Source organism: Perna viridis, chromosome 11, assembly GCF_037379345.1.
Source record: "Perna viridis isolate PV_CMFRI_1.1 ecotype Kerala chromosome 11, ASM3737934v1, whole genome shotgun sequence".
Taxonomy (NCBI): Eukaryota; Metazoa; Mollusca; class Bivalvia; order Mytilida; family Mytilidae; genus Perna; species Perna viridis.
This window is the reverse complement of record NC_142455.1, coordinates 31,182,756-31,202,252: the sequence shown is the minus strand read 5'-3', so window position 1 is coordinate 31,202,252 and position 19,497 is coordinate 31,182,756. Positions and strand designations below refer to the sequence as shown.

At 33.1% G+C, this 19,497-nt stretch overlaps 1 protein-coding gene across 1 annotated transcript; it reads right to left on the bottom strand.

The window, feature by feature from the left end:
• Positions 1-1,249: 1,249 nt before the first annotated feature.
• LOC148603719 (tRNA N(3)-cytidine methyltransferase METTL2-like) lies at positions 1,250-18,461 on the bottom strand. The gene is made up of 5 exons (XM_088551462.1): positions 18,445-18,461; positions 17,971-18,077; positions 17,597-17,662; positions 11,222-11,267; positions 1,250-3,491 (listed from the first exon to the last, which is right to left on the bottom strand). Exons 1-5 carry the CDS (start codon positions 18,459-18,461, stop codon positions 3,404-3,406), a joined length of 324 nt encoding a protein of 107 aa, XP_088407588.1. The 3' UTR covers positions 1,250-3,403.
• Between the last annotated feature and the right edge of the window lie 1,036 nt (positions 18,462-19,497).

Here is a 19,497-nt window from a genome sequence, read left to right as displayed (position 1 = left end):
GGAGTCGGTATTTCGTGTATCCCGAGCCCAAGCATGAGCTAGGATCTAGAGGCAGTTTAATATCGAGTTACCTACCTTTCCCGAGAAGGGATACCTAAAATACCTATTTTGAAACACTTGAAAGTAAAATTTATCTCTTATTAAATCTCAATACATTTATATTTATAAAAAATCTACGAAATTCACCTCATTTTGAAAAAAAGATGTCGACAGTAATCATTTTCAACTCGGGGAAGTTGAGCTCAGGCTCAGGATACCCGAAATACCGACTCCCAAGTGTAAAAACCTTTATCCCTCATTTTCTGCAGGCAGTTTGAAGCTCTGAAAAAATAACGAGAAAGTACATTATGTATTTACCATGTGCATCAAAAAGGTAAATCAGCTTCTTATCCAGAATCACCGACCAAGATGGTCCGAAAATAATACCGAACATGGGTTAAGAATTGGTGTACTACACTATAAATCATGTATCACCCATTGCTTTGCTCACAACTTTTCCAGCATTCTATTGTGAGAGTCTTCAATTTTACTATTTAAATAGATGGTAAATAAAAATAAGTTTGCCAAGATTATCCACAATGTTGTAATCATAATAACAACTGGTCTAAATCTGGAAATATTTTACTGAAAAAAATTGCAAACAATTTCTCCAGATGGAATTAACGAGAAAAGATTATTCATTGTTGGGTTCTGGTCTTAAGCTGGTATAGCATCATGATATACCTTACTACACTGTGTTGCTACAATACCTCAGAAAACTGTATTGCCACAATTTTTGTTTTACTTTTCATATTTTTTCTACATTTTATTTTTTTCTATTTTTTTTTTATTAAAAACAAAACAAATACAAACAAAAACAATTAAACAAATTTAAAACAGAACAAAAACTTCCTAGTTTTCACATTTGGTTATATGTGCCTTTAATACTTCTGCAAATTACTGTGGTACGGTTAATTCGGAAACCAACCTGCAGTAAAAAAAAATATTACATATATTTATATTTCTCAGTTTTTTTTTCAACTTTTCATTTCTTCATATAACAAGTTCAACGTATTTGAAAGCAGAATAAGTAAAACACAGTGTGTCTTTTTGATAAGATTTTTTTAGTGTGTAAAATACAAATTACAAAAAGTCATGCTTTGTTGGGCAAGGATTATTTTTTGCAAAAGAAGTCAATGTTAAGAAGAATTCAATTTGTAATATGTTAGAGATCAATATTTCAAGATTTTATTGATACACTCAGGCAGAATGATTTTTTTCTAGATTTTATTGATACACTCAGGCAGAATACACTGCAACAAGAGGCTAATCAAACATAATACATATACAAAATGGCAAACAAAGACAAAGTGGTATATGCTATTACATAAGAAGCATATGACAGAAAAACAATGAACAAATATATACACTGATACGATGTCAGCGACAATATTCTTAACTTTTAACAATCGTCAATAACACTCATCACGTGCTAAGCAGATCACATCAACACTGAATATATACATTCAATACAAACATACATGTACAAGTGGGTTAATACAATATGGATTTTAAGTTAATCATGATTTATACGATTTGTAAGTATACATTTATTTCTTATAATATTCAATAATAATTTGCTAAGCTTTTGCACAAAGATAGCCAAATTATTCAATACTGTTTTATTACAAAGAGACAACAACCCTTTAAGTTTGTCTCCCCTTGGATATGTATAATAGTACGACGGGATGAATTTTATTCTAAACCGCTGTATGTGTTCATTTTTACATTGAAGCAAGTAGTGAAGTTCATTACCAGTAGCACCAAGATTACATAATAAACACAATCTTTCTGAGCGTGAGTGTTGGTCCAACGTCCAGTTTCAATTGGAAACTTGACGTTTGAGCAACGTAACTTACTTATGTAGATTCTACGATTTTTATTTAATTTCACTAAATACTTTTCAAAACCAAATTCATTTTTAAATAAACTGTAGAACTGACCTCTACACGAATTCATCATGTCACTGTACCACTTCTGTATAAACTGATCATGTAAAATTTGTTTGACATAAATTTTAGTGTCTAGCTTACTTAATACACTTGGACTATTCCATACATAAGATAAACCAGAGTTGTCTAATATAGATTTAACATATAAAATCCATTTTGAATGATATACATTTCTGTTATGCATATCTAGTAATAACTGATATAACATTCCTGACATTTTATTTTCATTTGTAATAAGTTTAGCCCAAAAGTTCAACATGCGAATTATAATCTCAATTTCAATCGGATAACGTCCGGTTTCCCCATAAATCATAAAATTTGGTGTAGTTGATCTTACAGTTAAGATTTTCTTCAAAAATTGCAGATGTATCTTTTCTAACATACTACTGTTTTCAAAACCCCAGACCTCGCATGAATATAAAAGAATTGGCTCAATCAGTGAATCAAATAATTTTAACTGTAAGTCAATTGGTATATTAATGTTTCTAATTTTTCCGTACAGTGCAGATAGTGCTTTTTGAGCTTGGTCTAACAAGAGTACACTATTATAATAGCTTTTAGTGAGAAGATTTGGTCGAAACTGCCTTATTTCATACATTGAAACATTTGCATCTATTTTTTTTACCAATTAAAATCTTGAAATTAATACACAGTATGGTACCTAAATGATCATGTTACTTGATATCAATCACAGTTCCGTACTATTGATTGGATAACAACTGGATACTAATATATCTCTTATCTTCTTGGAGAAGAAATGCCACATCGAACTTTGATCCAATAAAACTTATATATATCTTTCATTCTCTAAACACCAACATTTTTGGTACAGAAATACAAATAAACAACACATATATAATTAAGAGCACTGATTATGATAATAATATACATGTACAGCAAACAAAGTTATTAGGAGGTGCAATACAAAATTTCATTTAACTTATTAACCCAAAGAGTCTAATTTTTTTTCCTGATACGAATACATTTGCACAAATTATTGAGGTCAGGGAGATGTTTATTAAATTACAAAATTTCATGGTTTTTGGTATATTTCTAAATATGGTGTTCTAAACAAGAAGCTGTAAGTATGAACTACGGTTTTTCAGTTTGTAAATTCAATGATCAGGTACAAAAATAACAAGAATGAATATAAGCAAACTAATATCTGACGAAATGGGGCCGATAGTGTTTCCCAAGGAACAGTACAGGGCTCATGCACTTCTGAAAGAATAAGAATTTCGGTTACACTTCCAAAACCTCTCTAGGTCAGATGGAGCACTTTATCAGACCTAAGAGTGACAGTTAGGAAATGTTTTCGCCAACTCTGCTATAAAGCCAGAAACCAAACATATTCATATACCGATAGTAATTATGTTTTAACATTTCTGTTGACTACAACATTATGACATTTATCAAACTGGCACGATGGTTTTCTTCAACACCTCCTCTTTTTCACGGAAGTACATGAAGCTGCTCCGTATATTTATCCAGTTGAGAATACTGAAATAAAAAAAAAGATAGAAAAAAAATAATAAAAATAAAGACCTGCAACATTGCCACGATTTCATAGAAAAAGTACAAATTGTAGGGATCCTATATGCCAAGCATTAATCCCATTTAATACAAAAAATTCAATCAAATTTTTAATATTACAAATTGATTTGCTGTATTCAATTACGATTTTTTAATATTAGAAAATCATTTTGTAATATTAAAAATGTGACTGATTTTACAATATTACAAAATATTTTTTTAATATTAGAAATTCATTTTCTAATATTAGAAATTATTTTTTAATATTACATATTCGATTTGTAATATTGCAAAATGTATGATATTTTATAATATTACTAAACAAGGAATTTGTAAAATTAGAAAATCATTTTTTTAATATTACAAAATGAATTTATAATATTAAAAATTATTTTCTAATATTAAAAATCAATTTCTAATATTAAAAAAATGATTTTTTATTATTAAAAAACTATTTTCTAATATTACAAAATATTGATTTTTGTCCACTTTGGCTTGCCATATTTATTGACTAACTAGTCCAATACACTAGGCTAATATGGATTTTTAACCAGTCCAGTATGACGTATTAGACGGGTAAAAGCCATATTGGACGGCTAAATCTCGTATTGGACAGCTCTGTCCGTATCGGACGGCTATATCCCGTATTGGACAGCTCTGTCCGTATCGGAGGGCTATATCCCGTATTGGACAGCTCTGTCCGTATCGGACGGCTATATCCCGTATTGGCGCACTTTCGTATTTTGTGTTGTCTTGGCAGTTTTTATCATATTTTTTTCAAATATTCGAAAGCTAGTCAATAATACTAAAAATTAAGCCAGGATTTCGTTTGAAATGCCTGTACCATGAGGCAAAAACCACTCCAGTGATGCAATATCTATTTTTTCAGATTTATTTTGGACTTGACTAAATCAATATATTTTCGCTTCTTATTGAATTTTAACGAACATTCCACAAGGAGATCAAAGATGATGACTGACATCAATCAATTAAAAATAACTTATGCTAATGTGATACCTGATTTTAGTTATTTCACTGTAACAGTTCTTATATGTGGTTTCTCGTTGTTAGAATGAAATATAAAAAAGTCAAAAGAAAATGAATACTAAATATCTCATTTTAAGTACCATTTTGTATAAGAATCAGGCAACAAGTGACACCACATTTTTCTCAATTTTGTCTTTTTTGCAAACATATTCAATACTCATAGAAAACAACTGAAAATCTATTAAGATTTGTCCTGAAGCATCTGTGACTAAGATTTTTTTTGCTGCTTTTATTGAGAAAATATGCTGATATATTTTCCCGCCTTTTCAACTAAATTTGACCTCCCTTTACATACACTTTGATAGTAATTTCTGGAGGTTATGAGGTATAAATAATTGGATAATACAATAAAATCTCTGCGTTTTTTTTTGCACGTGCCACATTTTATACACATTTTGCCCAATTCTTAGACGTAGAAGTAATTAGTCCTTACATGTATAAACAAAAAAGGCAGTTACATTTTTCGGCTTATACATGCAATCAAATTTGTATTGAAAAAAAAGAAATGCAAAATAAGTTATTCATTAAGGCAATATCCTATGGTGTACCAAGAGATTGAAAAGTATTTTCATTTGCATAATTATGCTACTATACAATAAACATATGCTACAAAAAATAGCATACGTACAATATTGTAACATATATTACATTTTTACTGTAAAATTCTGTTAGGTTAAAAGACAATTTTACAGCTTATGCCTATTGGTTTAGCTTAATTATGATGTATATTTCAATAAGGTCATACTTCATTATCCAGCCTACTGAAAGATTCAAATATATTTTTTAAGCATATGCACTTATTTGTTTATTCTAATGCACATTCCAATATGTCAGTATATGTTAATTCTAATATGACGTGCTACAATTTAAAGCTCTTTAGATCACAGCCATGGTAGAAAGTGATAAACACATGGCCACATTTCGTGCAACACATGGGCTGCGTTTACTTAAGTATCAATCCACCTAAAATTCAGACACTTTAAATGGCAAAGTGATTCATGGTGTAGAAAAAAACAAACAAACAATGCTTTTTCATACTACATAATTTATGCTGTACTTTCACATAACAATCTTTTCTGCATAAATATTTGTACTTTTTAGCAAATCATACATTCATCCCCACTAAAATCAACCAAATGAAGCCAAATCAAGAACGATAACTCTTCCAAGGTGCAAATTTCATGTACAATCTACATAATTCTTATCTCAAAAGCGCAACAACCAAATGCAAAACTAAGACTGGTTATGTGATCAGTAACTGTTTCTGAATAAGAAATAAAACCGAATTCGGTGGGTTTTTTTACATCCATGAATCACTTTCTGTCTGATTTTCCGAAAGACTGCTACTTAAAAATAGGATGAAACTAGTCATATTAGAATCGAAATAAATCATGGAAACTCCATTTTATCATTGTTTTATATCGGGCTGTCCATTTATGTGTTATTTAACCCCTTGCTATCACTCGGGGTAAACAATGCGACATAAATGACCAGCCCGTGGTAAAACAATGATAAAATGGAGTTTTCGTGATTTATTTTTTAATCATACATGGGTTCTCTCATTATAAATTTATAACCTTTAAGCATGATTACTGTAATGAACAGACCGACTTGAATATTCATAACACATTTGTTTTTGCCTAACAGGCAACAAAATTATATTTGAAACTTACGGTACGCATAAAACTACAAACAGATACAACATAAGCTACAAACAGATACAACATAAGCTACATACAGATAAATCATAAGCTACATACAGATAAATTATAAGCTACAAACAGATACAACATAAGCTACATACAGAAATACAACATAACCTACAAACAGATACAACGTAAGCTTCAAACGGATACAATATAAGCTACATACAGATACAACATAAGCTACAAACAGATACAACATAAGCTACATACAGAAATACAACATAAGCTTCAAACAGATACAACATAAGTTACAAACAGATACAACATAAGCTTCAAACAGATACAACATAAGCTACAAACAGATACAACATAAGCTACATATAGATACAACATAAACATAAGCTACATACAGATACAATATAAGTTCAAACAGATACAACATAAGTTACAAACAGATACAACATAAGCTACATACAAATACAACATAAATATAAGTACATACAGATACAACATAAACATAAGCTACATACAGATAAATTAAAAGCTACAAACAGATACAACATAAGCTACAAACAGATACAACATAGGCTACAAACAGATACAACATAAGCTACATACAGATACAACATAAACTTCAAACAGATACAACATAAGCTACAAACAGATACAACATAAGCTAGATACAGATACAACATAAGCTACATACAGATACAACATAAGCTACAAACAGATACAACATAAGCTACATACAGAAATACAACATATGCTACAAACAGATACAACGTAAGCTATAAAGTAAGCATTTGCTACTTTTTTAACTAATCTCTAAGCTCTTAATTATAACAATCCGAGATATAGCATAAGCCCGGGTATATTCCAAAATGTTTTGGCGGAGGTCCTGAACACCATGTCGTAGACAATTTTCATGGTAATTATGAAACACCATTGCAGACCAATACTCCAAAATTCTTTACCACTTTTTAAATTTACCCGTTTAGCCTCCTCAAGTAACTGGGTTAATAAAACTGAAGATGCATAATATAATATTTATAATTTGAACAAAATGTGATATTACAAACGATTCAAAAGTACAAATTAAGTTGTAAACTCAATGAGAAACATGGTACAGTTTTAAAACATTTACCCCTTCAGAGGTGTTTTTATAATAATGTACCCCTTTAAAGACAAAAAAAAAAAATGGAAAAAAAAGTAACCACCGTTTGTCCGAACCCCTCCTACCACCAACAATTATATAATGAGTGACCCTTGGGAGCACAAGCCACAAAATACATCATTAACATATGCTACAAAATACAGCATATGCGACAATTTTTACAGGATATACAAATAAAAATACTTTTGAACCTCTTGGTACACCTTAAAAACACAGATAGAGCACACACTATACATCCACGAGAGTTAAGCATCAGTCCAACTGAGAATTTTTCTGTATGAAATACTTTTGTAATAAGTTTGATACTATGAGTCTACTCGAGTCAGTGGAGACGTTGGTATTTTCAAAATAATTACTTTATAAAAAAGGATATTTCCACGTAGAATATAATATTATTATTTGCAAAATAAACGTTTTACAGGTTAGGCAAACAAACAGAACATACTTGAATTACAACTGAGACAAATAGAGTTGCTGTGTTGAGCTACATGTAGTTGCGGGATTGGTTAAGAACAAAATTAGCATGTCCGTATAGAACATTAACTGGTCATACAGAAATAACAGCAAGACAAAGAAGGATAACTCTATCAGTTCCTATTCAAACCAGGAAGTCAATCATTAACAAAAATATGGCACTATCAAAACCATCAGCGGAAAACTTGATGACTTGTTCTCTGTGTCTAGAGATATATAAAAAACCAACAAGTTTACCATGTCTTCATACGTATTGTAAACAATGTATTAGTGACTTTATAACATCTAGGAGAAACAAAACTGAGAAGATAACCGAGTTTAGATGTCCAGAATGTAGAACATCTGTGAAGCCTATAGACCCAGACCACGATATAAGCAAATGGACTGATTTACTGCCCCGGAACGTTGTTATGGATATAATGATAAATTTCAATGAAAGGACTTATCAAACATGTCAAGCATGTAAACGTTTTAATGAGAAATCTGATGCCACTGTTTGGTCATCCTCCAAAGTCAGGGTTTTGAGTCCACCCTCGCTCCCTCAAACCCGTGAAATCACTCATTCATATTTAGCGGGTATCGCCCAGCGCCATCTAGTGAGTTGCTTAAATTTAACCCGGATCCAAAATCCAATCAAATCACTCGTAATAGAAACTCTTCGATATAACTTGCAAAGTGGCTACACATAACGTCATTTTTTTTAGTAAAGACTCTAAACAGAATCTACAGTTATCATTTTTGCTCATTTTGCATCATTTGTGACATCATACAACTTTCAGTGCGTATTATTGTTTACCTTCCACAGACATTTTATGTTAAATCGATTTTCATTGGTGCTTCTTACCCCGGGAAGCAACCAATCGGAATTGGCTGGACGATACCCGCTAAATATGAATGAGTGATGTCAGGGGTTTGAGGGAGCGAGGGTGGACTAAAAACCCTGACTTGGGAGGATGCTGTTTGGTGTTCAGCTTGCGAAGAAGCCATGTGCGAAAACTGTATCAGAATGCATAACCGAATGAAACTTTTAGGAAATCACCACGTTTTCCTGATTGATAACATCGGAAAGGAGTGTGAAGGGATGTCTCTGAATGCCATTCTGACAAAATGTAAATGTAACAACTCAAATTCAATCGAACACTTTTGCAGTGACCAGAAAGACTTGTTTTGCTGTGGATGTATAAATTCAAAACACAAAGATTTCTTAGTAGTGGAATATATTGAGGATATGATCAAAGATAACAACACTTACAAGGACTTTCCAAAGAATCTGCAAACACTGAAAGAAACAATAATCCGCCTGTTGCAAGAAAGAGATCATAGAAAGGAACGTCTGAAATATACTGTTCAAAATACCTTGGATGAATACCAGCGCATTTGTGGAATCGGCTAAATGTAAATCTGATACTTTATTTGAAACATTTAAAAAAGAATTAACTGTTTACCATGAGGAAGAAAATACAAGAGCAAATATAATTACGATTGTTGGAGCAATTGACCAGAAATATCGACCACTGGATTAAAGCAACCAATAACGTGATGAAAAATTCAATCTCGAACCATCTCGTTGTGCTTTTTGAAACCGCGAAGAAGCAACTCGAGACAAGTTTCCGGGAAATTTCATCCAATTTTCAACATGAAGAAGTACTTGATTTGTCTTTTGAAAAGAACCAGAGCGTAATTGATAATTATGATGAAGACTGAAAGTATTGGGTCGTGTAAAGTCATAGTACAATTTGTTGGTAGACAATTAGATACATTATACGAGTGTAGCAAGACTATAGGGTTAAGCCTTATTCCATCGTTTGAAATAATGGGTGTTGAATACATTAGATCAATCAAATTTGACGGTAACAATTTGCAATGTGAAGTTTGCTTGGATTCGCAATACGCAGTGATAGGAGATGTAGGAAATGGATATAAGGTTAACGTCGTAGACATAAGGTCGGGTACAGTAGTTGATAGTTCTTCAGCAGTAGAAAATGTGAAAAGACTTTTTTTGTGACAGAAACAACAACAGAGTGTTTCTTTCCTGTTGGGCATACAACTTATACTGCATTGATATACGGAGAACTAAATTTATTAACATAAAAAAGATGATGTTCAACAGAAAGTTATGTAGGTGGTTTGGTAACTGAAGGTCAATATATTTTCGCTGTTGCAAACGGTGCAATCAATAAGTTTCCATCAGGTGTTAGTACGGACGCTAGTGCAGAGGTATATCAAACTTGTTTTGCAACAAATACTGTAAGTGCGTTAAATGGAATAGACGTTATTGAAGGAAAATTAATCTATACGACTGAAAATAATGAAATTAAATCTAACTCCAAGGAAGGCGCGGAAATATTTTGCTATAAAAATCCAAATATCGAAAGACCACAGGGTCTCACAGTGCTTCGTTCAGGATTATTTCTTGTTCTTGACATAAACCAAAAATGAAAAATCCATCTATTATCTGCAGACGGGCGGAGACATAAAACACTATTGGACAAATTTAAGAACGTTTCAAAACCACGTGATATCTGGTTGGATACAAACAAAAGGACATTCTATGTTTGTGGTGGCGAGTTTATTGACATTTATAATATTGTTTAAGTGTTAGTGTTTAGCCTTTTAACTGTAGTTTTTATACGATTTCTTTCAAAATGATATATACTAATGGCAACAGCCGTGTAAACAACACCCCAAACAAAATATGATTATATCAACATTTCAGACTCGTACAGTGGTAGAACATACCACGTGCATTGGAAGAAAAGTCGGTGTTATTTGACGAAAAAAAAAATCTGTCGGAAACAATGGATTTGTCATGCCCGGTCACTAATGAAAAAGATAAAAGTTAATGAAATAAGTCTTAAAAGTTTTACAAACTATTTTTGATTAAGGCCAAAGGGTTCCTGGAGGTTTTGGCATTCATTCACCATGTTCACAGGCCGAGTCAAACCAATGGCTAAAAAATGTGTTGTCCCTGATTCCTTGCTCGAAGGAGAGATGACAGAATGGCTCGGAATAAGGATAATGTGCCCAAGAGTTATGACATGCTTGCTACTGTAAGTAAGCACATTAGAATCCGACTCAGTTTGTTGGACTATTACGAAACAGGGTCAAACATTCTCGTCCTAGAATGCGTAAAACACTAACCACAATCAATCAGTCAATCAAAAAGATATAAATTCATTTCAAACAAATCAGACAAAGGACGGGTAAAAATACCTTGCATTTTTGCATTAGGCGGAATGAAAATACTTAAAGTTTACAGTATTTGTTATTTTTTTTTTAATGACTGACATTTATAAAAGGAGGCGAGTACGGTTTATGTTATATTTGGTTTGCTCAATTACTGTGAAATTGCTTACCTCATCGTGAATCTATATACTAGTAATTGGTCCGCTACGAACATCACTATATCAGAATGTCAAAAAAATAATAATGTATATATACAAAATATTTAAAACAAATCATAAATAGAATACAAATAAACACGTGTAATTGAAAAAAGATTGCCTCATACTAGTAATGAATTACCTGAATTGCTATACTGTGAAATAATTATTGAGGGTTGGGTGACAATTTTCATTGATGTGATATGTATACTGAAAACCTCAAAGCCACGAACCAAAGAATTTACGAACTTGTGTTTCTTCTCTAATCTATGAAATTAGTTTCCCCGAATTAAAGTACTAGTTCGCTAATTTTACAATTATGCAGCGGATTCTTTATAACTACATGTACATACACCAATACTTGTCCGGTGAATTAACGCATAAACCCGGGAAATGTAATCAACGTAAACGAAAAAAAAATAAAAATTAGAAATATAAAATTATTTTTTTTTATATTTTTAGCAAATGAAAATTGCGCTTATAGTTTGATTTTTTTTTGTCCTGTTTCTGAAGATGATTATTATTTTACAGTGGGCTCGAGTTAACAGCGATAAAGTTTTCTTAAATCAAAAATATCTTAGTGATAGTATTCTACTAAAAGCAATTTATTGTAAGTTCCTTACAAGATTAAAAGAGTACTCTTGAAAGGGAACCAATATTCTATCGGAAGTCAAAAGAATGCAATCTAGGGATAAAGACTAGACAGAGAATACAGACACACACAACAAAAAAAAAAAAAAAAAAAAAAAAAAAAAAAAAAAAAAATAGCAATAAAAACTATTTATGGTTAGCGGAAGATGATTACTGTTGAGTCCATGCTCGTCATTTTTATGTTTGTTTTGTTTTTATCATCTCCTATGTGGTTTGTTGTAATCATCACCGCGTCCGAAACTGTATTTTAGCCCCTTGACAACCCAATTTTAATTTTCGATCCAGCAGTTGTTTTGCTGGTTTGTCATAGAGGCGGGAGTCAAACATAACCCAACTTACATACCAAATCAAATAATACTACCCTACCGGTGCACCTGGTCCATGCTCCCAGTTTTTAGTGGAGTCCGAGTTGCTCATTTCCTTTTGTTACTTTGTACATGTATGTATGATTTTAGTTACTTTATGTTCTTTGTTGTGTATGTCTGTTTTCCATGTCTGGTATTTGTCCCTGGATTACATTCTTTTGATTATCTTATAACTTTGGTTCCCTTGATTACTCTTAGAAGTACACATTGCACAAATCAATTCATCCATAAAAAAGTTTTGTACATGTATGTAAGTACACATGGCCAAACTTTTCTACTAAAACAGCATATTTCATAGCATCTAAATCATGGGAAGGGTTCCTCAGTATTAAAAGAACAAATAATTGGGACGTCAACAGTACAATAAAAACCCAAACAGACCGACAGAATAATAAAAAAACCATCGACATAAGCAGGGTAAGACAGCTGAGGTCGAACATTAAAGAGCTTGGGAAAATATGGACAGGCAATTCAAACTTGATACAACTCAGAATTTTGATTGCGAATTACCGTTTGACACAGAACGAATCGACCTGACTAGAAATGGACAATTTTTGAACCCTAATTCCTACATGGTTCCGACAACAACCCTTAACTCAATACCAAAGCTTTATTTCAAAGAATCTTTTTACATACATCTGGGGATCAGGAAAAGATTGCTTTTTGGTCTTCTTTGGCCTCTCATTTCAAATTTGTTAAAGTCATAGTCCCAAAGGCAACCCAAACCTTTCTTTTTTCTGGAATGGCACCTTGTAAAATATTAAAGAGATTCATTTTCATAGAGTCATTTCATTGTCCAAACATAAAACAAATGCTCTTGTTTGGCCTCCAATACCTCAACTAGCCTTTCTTGTATGGAATGATGCCTATATAGATTATACACTTTTACTGAAGCTATTGACTGGAAACCAAATGGTCTACTGTCCTATAGAATACAGAATACAGAACATTAATAGTATCATTTTAATACGTCTAGATATTGTTTAAAACTTGTGTTTGTATGTGTTCTTTTCATGTTGAGTTTAGAGTTTTTATTTTAAATATCACTATTATTTTTCCATCTCCTCTGATATTAGTTATTTTGACATGTATAATTTGTTTAAATCACTTTTCAATGTCTTAAACTGCCCATTACAGCCATATAGGATCTCAGTGTTAGATAACTCTGTATACATCTATGAACTCCCCTCCACAGACGTACAAAATTCTCTTGTTGTTATCTGTCCAGATACTTTGGGGTTTTTCGACATTCTCAAACTTTTCAATCAGTGTTCTATGTTGTTGCCCGTCAGAAGATACGAGATGAAGCTTACCGTTGTCACTAACGTCTAACACTAACGTCAGCCCTGAGGGCAAAACATCAATGTCTCTAGGTGACTGAAGTTCATCGTGTTTATAACTGTAAATTTCTTTCCCATCTAAAGTATTGGAATTAATCTCGTTATCGTTACTTGTATAGATTAAATTATCAAGGACAAAACCTATTCCATTTCGTCCACGGCCAGTATTAGTAGGAAAGCATAGAGTCATGATACTCGCCCTGTCTTTTGATTCAGCGGTGCATGGAAACTTCTTAATACCCCCCTCAACAACAGCATATATGTCGTTGTCTATAGATACCAAATCTCCAATGTAATCCTTGCAGTACTTTTGCCTTTCAGAAATTTATCGTCTTGTATATCTACGCGATAAAGGTCGGTACTGTGACATGCTATGTAAATCTGACTATCGACAATTGTAATCCGCTTGACATCTCCTCCTGCTGCAGTACTGTCTACAACTGATCCAGAGTCGGTGTCTACAAGATGAAGCTTGTAATTGTTTCCAGTATCCCCTACGACTATGTACTTTTGATTTAAGCATGCACCACATCTCAATTTATTGCCACTAAGTTTAATTGTTCGTACGTAATCAATGCTTAATAGTTCAAAGGATGGCAAGAGGGTAATTCCAAGGGACTTGCAACATTCATATAATGCACCAAGCGGACTTTCAACAACTGTCGTATTAATCTGAAATGTTCCGAATCTTTCCTTGTCATGGATTTCACTGAGCCATTCATTCTGGGTATATAAAACACCAGTTATATTGACTGGTTTGATCGAAATCAAAATTTCTCTGATACGTTCGCTTAGTTGTGTCTGTATGATATTAAACAAAACAAATTTCTGGATTGATGACGCTTGTTCTTCAAGTTTTACAGTTGATGTATCCCAGTGGTCAATATTCTTCAATATGCTTTCTAATAATCGCAGCCTAACGTTAGTCCTCGTACTTTCTTCTTCTTGAAAAACTTGAAGTTCTTTCTTGAAAGTTTCATAGAGGCTATCCAACTTTCTTATAGCGGCATCAACAGATGCTTTGACTTCTTTCATTGTTGTTTCGACATTACGCCTTAACATTTCCTTATGTTCTTCGCTGTCTTTTAAAAGATTTTTAATACAATTTCGTAATTCTTTCAGTTTCTCGGGAAGGCGTGTGTAGTTTTTCTCCATACCAACCATATTCTCAATGCACTTCGCAGTTTTGCAAGACTGGTGTACATTTTCTAGGCAAATACAGCAAAACATCTCGTTGTGAACATCACAGAAAAATTGGATTTGATGCGAACCTTGATTATGGCAGCTACAGAGAGTCAAGATTGACTTGACACAAAGTGAATAGTAGTCTTTTTCCAAGTTTTCCATTCCAACAACTTGATGTTTCATTAGAAGCTTCATTCGATTGTGCATTTCGACACATTTTCCACACATAGCTTCATTACAATCTGAACACCATACCTTAGCATCAGAGTTTTCATTGAAGCGCTCACATGTTTGACATAATTGTTTACCTTTACTGTTAGCACATATCACCATCTCCTGACAACGTTCCGTGGCAGTGAATCTGTCCCCTTTTCCTTGTTTTTTGGCTTCACGACTGTCTTACATTCAGGACAGCTGAACTTCGTGTTCTTTTTCTCTAATTTATTTTTTGCAAGAGATTGCATCAGGTCACTTATACATTGTTCACAATATGTATGTAGACAAGGCAGTATTACTGGTACCTTGTAAGTCTCTAGACACAGGGAGCAAGTCGTTACTGTGTTGTTTTCTGCCGTTAGTTTGAAAAGTGCCATTTTCTTTCGTTCGGTAAATCTTAATATTTATATACGATATTTATCATTCACCTGTTGGTCGTCACATTAATTGACATTTGAGTTATCTTCCTAAGATTTTGTGGCATAGTGAGATAAAGTGTGTGAGTGATAATAGGGAAAACAAAGTGAATAACGCAAATTATTTCTAGGTATCACCGCCGCGTTGCAAAGAGCATAAAAAACTCCAAAATATGCTTTTACTGGCAATCTTTCATGTCATTCAAACAATCTTACCTACTTTAATGTTATCTCCTACCCCGCAGATATAAAACGATGGACCTAGCTAGGATCGGAGTTGGTCCGTCAAAATTATTCCCTTGCAGCTCTGGTGCAAAGGACTCTGGTACGCGTATCAAAGCAATTCTTAGTACATATACATGGAAGTTAAGAATATAACGAAGGGCATATAAAGAATATCGGATCAAAACGGTCAAAAAATTTAATGAACGTACACTTTGTCGACTGGAAAAAAGGAAATCGATCATGCGAACATAGACTACGTTCATCGAAATTGTAGGTACACTACCCCATTGCAATATGGATGCTACAATAAACGAAATATACGTGGATTAAATATTTGAAGTTTTCAGAAATAGTTCCGAAAACTAACATATATGAATTGCGGTATGCTGAATGCAGTTATTGAATAATCCTTTGTGAAAATTTACAACTTTGTAAGTGGAGCCAGTGAGGGCTTATCGTTTGGTAAAAGCAGTGTTCAGATTTGATCCAGTGGTATCTTGATTCTCTGGTTGCATGTCTAACTAGTTTGGTGGCAAAAATGTCTTTAATATAAACATTCTGTCAACTCCCCTGCTTCACTATGTTAAATATTAAAATATGATTGTCAACTGCTTGGCACCGTTTTTTTTCACTCTCTTTTACCAATGAGTTAATAATATTTCAAAATCGTCTATGCTAGTAATAAAGTAAAATTAGTAACGGTTAAAGAAAGATACTACAATAAGTTTTAAAAGTTTTTCTCGTCTGACCAGAAAATTTCAATTTAAATTAGCAAAACAAATAAACTGATAGTTTCAAAATAATCTTTTGATATTTGCTTAAGTTATAGATTGATTAATACATAAAACATGGTTTAACCCATTGCTCTATTGTACTAAGAGTAATCAAGGGAACCAAGGTTATATCGGTAATTAAAAGAATGTAATCCAGGGACAAAGACCAGACATGGAAAACAGACATACACAACAAAGAACATAAAGTAACTAAAATCATACATACAAAGTAACTAAAGTAAATGAGGAACTCGGACTCCACTACAAACTGGGGGCATGGACCAGATGCACCGGTAGGGTAAGCGTCCTCTGCTTTTCTAAAAACACCCGCCGAGTTGCTCATAAAAAGTCAAGTCCGGGGTAGACAAACGAGGAAAGGAAAACTATGACCCGTTGAATAAATCAGTTTTCATGGTGCTGATGGATACACCATAACGATCCACGAATTCATGATGACGACCATAAAACTTCTGTAGTGATGACTTCAATCTTGTAGCAACATAAGGAACTAAGTCAGGAACGTAACGGTTACTTCCACTTATTCAAGTTTATTCCTTTTGTACCAGTACGTGTACTTTTTATCTTCCTCCTCTACACTGGCAAAATTATTTCACACGATTTTCACCTGACTTGAGCAAATACACTTTGTGACAGAGTTCTCGTGATATTCGGGTGAATCAATCCTTCACGTGAATTGTACATGAACTGTTCACATGCAATTCGTGTTATGTGATTTTTCACATTAGAATCACATGAATTTTATGTGAAACTAGAACATTATCTAGATACTAATTTTTCAAACAGAGTCTTCATATTAGACTCCCAAGGCAAAATGCACAATTAATTGAATAACACCTTCAGAGTGTTGGAATATCATTCATGTTCCACCTAGTTCCAATGCATACTGAAACTCAAGTCCATTTATATACATATTCGTGTATAAGAGACTTTAATAAAAAAAATTGTTGACTTGTCTGTCCATACTGGTTCCATGATATATTTGGTATGAATGACAGACAATTTTTAAAGAGATAGTTCCACTTGCAGTGATATTTTCTAAACAGGATCAATTAAGAATTGCCATATAATACTGCAATTATGTAAATATAGTGATTCCATACAATTCCAGTATCAGCAAATGTAAAATTAATAATTTAAAAATGTATATGAAATGTACCTTGTGTAAAAAAATAATCTCTTGTTCCATCACCACGTACATAGAAGTTCTCAGACAGACATCTACCTATAAAAGTACAAAAAAAGTACAGAAATTTTAATTATCTATAATGTATGAAGGGTTCGTCATTACATTTACTTGTCTATGAGTATTCAGAAATAGTTTTTCTGCTTTGGTTTTTTGCAAGTGTTTTTTTAATTTTAGGGATTTTGAATTCTAATGAAGTCTTAATGGTGCAAACTTCTTGGTTATATAGTTAACTTGGCATCAATATTCAACCTCCATTAATATAGAGCAGCTATCCATAAGTTTTTCATAATTGTTCTGTATGTTGAATAAGAGAAAGCCCGTGTATTGACCATCTTTGTCTTTACCTTGTTTAAATCGTAATTGTGCTAGATCATATCTTCCGTAATCTCTGAATAGAATTGTTCCCCCTGGTCGCAGGAATCTTGCTAGTCTGTTCACTACATATTGTCTTCTGTAAATACATGTACATGTACAATAAACAGTATTAATTCACTGTAACATTTTTTCATGGTTTTGTTTGGACTATTGAACTTAATGTATACACCACGTTTCGTCAAATTCTGATCTGCGGTTATCGAGATATATGATCATCCAATTTCCGGTGTAAAAAAAGGGTACCTTTAGTCCGGCGGCCATTTTGAAAAAATGGCGGCAGCTGGAATTTGTTTTAGGTTCTGCCTCCTTCGAAGAATAGTTCTAACATCTTGAAAAGTGGAAATCAATTAATATGACAGTATGCTTTATATTCTTTAGTTCAAATCATGAAGGCATAGATGGACGCACAGACTGAAATCATTGCAGGATCAGTGCCAAAATACATTTGTTGAATGGTCATGCTGAGAACAGTAAATTTATTGCAATTACCTGAGGCAATGCCGAATAGTTGGTACAAAGGGGTAATAAATTTACTGTTTCCCGACAGAAGTCAACAAATGTTTTCTTATACTGAACCAAAACGATGACTACATAACCAAGGGAATGAATAAAGCAACCATGATTGTTGACTGTATCTAGTTTAACGCTTTTCAAGGATGTAAATCTTGATCAGCCAATGAAAATCGGAGGGAAGAAAAAACGCGATTTATAAGTATGGCACTATTGTTCCGGTCAAAAAAATTATTGACTGGAAAATCGGAATAATCAAGGCTTTGTAGTAATTAGTTAAAATGTTAAACTTGATTTACTATAGACGATATATACTGAAGTATAACTAGATAAGATCACTGAGATGGAATCCATCAATGATGACCCCGCTGAGGTAAAAATCTGGTACATCAGCCATGCTTAACAAATTTAATTTATCATGCAAAACTAATTACAGTCGAGACACAGTTGTGCAAAAATCAATAGTAAAGGTCAAAGGTCGCCAACTATGGTACGCGACACATCATCTTTAGGTGATCTACCTACATGCTTAATATTAAAAGCCTACATCGTAAGACAAAATAGTTACAGGCTGGACACAAGTTTGTCATTAAAAAAAAAGGGAATTTGAGGTCTAAGGCCACAATCCATGGTATGCAACACCTCATCTTTAGGTGATCTATCGACATGCCAAATATTAAATCTCACATCGAAAGACAAACAAGTAACAGCCCGGACACGAGTTTGTCACCAAAACAAGAGACTCCCAGGAGCCAGAATCGCTAACCTAGTTATTTTTTTGCCTTTTAAGGGCAATAACTCTAACAAGGAGTTGTCCGACAATTTTGACTCCACTTGATTCATTGGACACATTTGTCATATAATAAGGACCATTTCAGCAATTGAAAGCTATTGGCTAAACCTAACAAATTTTCACCAAAATTTGACCACAGATAGATTTCTTTATGCTGAACAAATTAATCCCGTCAGATTTTGCCTAAACCTAA

Excerpts from the sequence above, each read along its gene's own strand:
- LOC148603719 (XM_088551462.1), bottom strand. Across the intron at positions 17,663-17,970 it reads ACAATTACGATTTAAACAAG|GTAGATGTCTGTCTGAGAAC; the intron begins GTAAAGACAAAG and ends GTACTTTTATAG. Across the intron at positions 3,492-11,221 it reads GTATATAGATTCACGATGAG|TATTCTCAACTGGATAAATA; the intron begins GTAAGCAATTTC and ends TTTTTATTTCAG.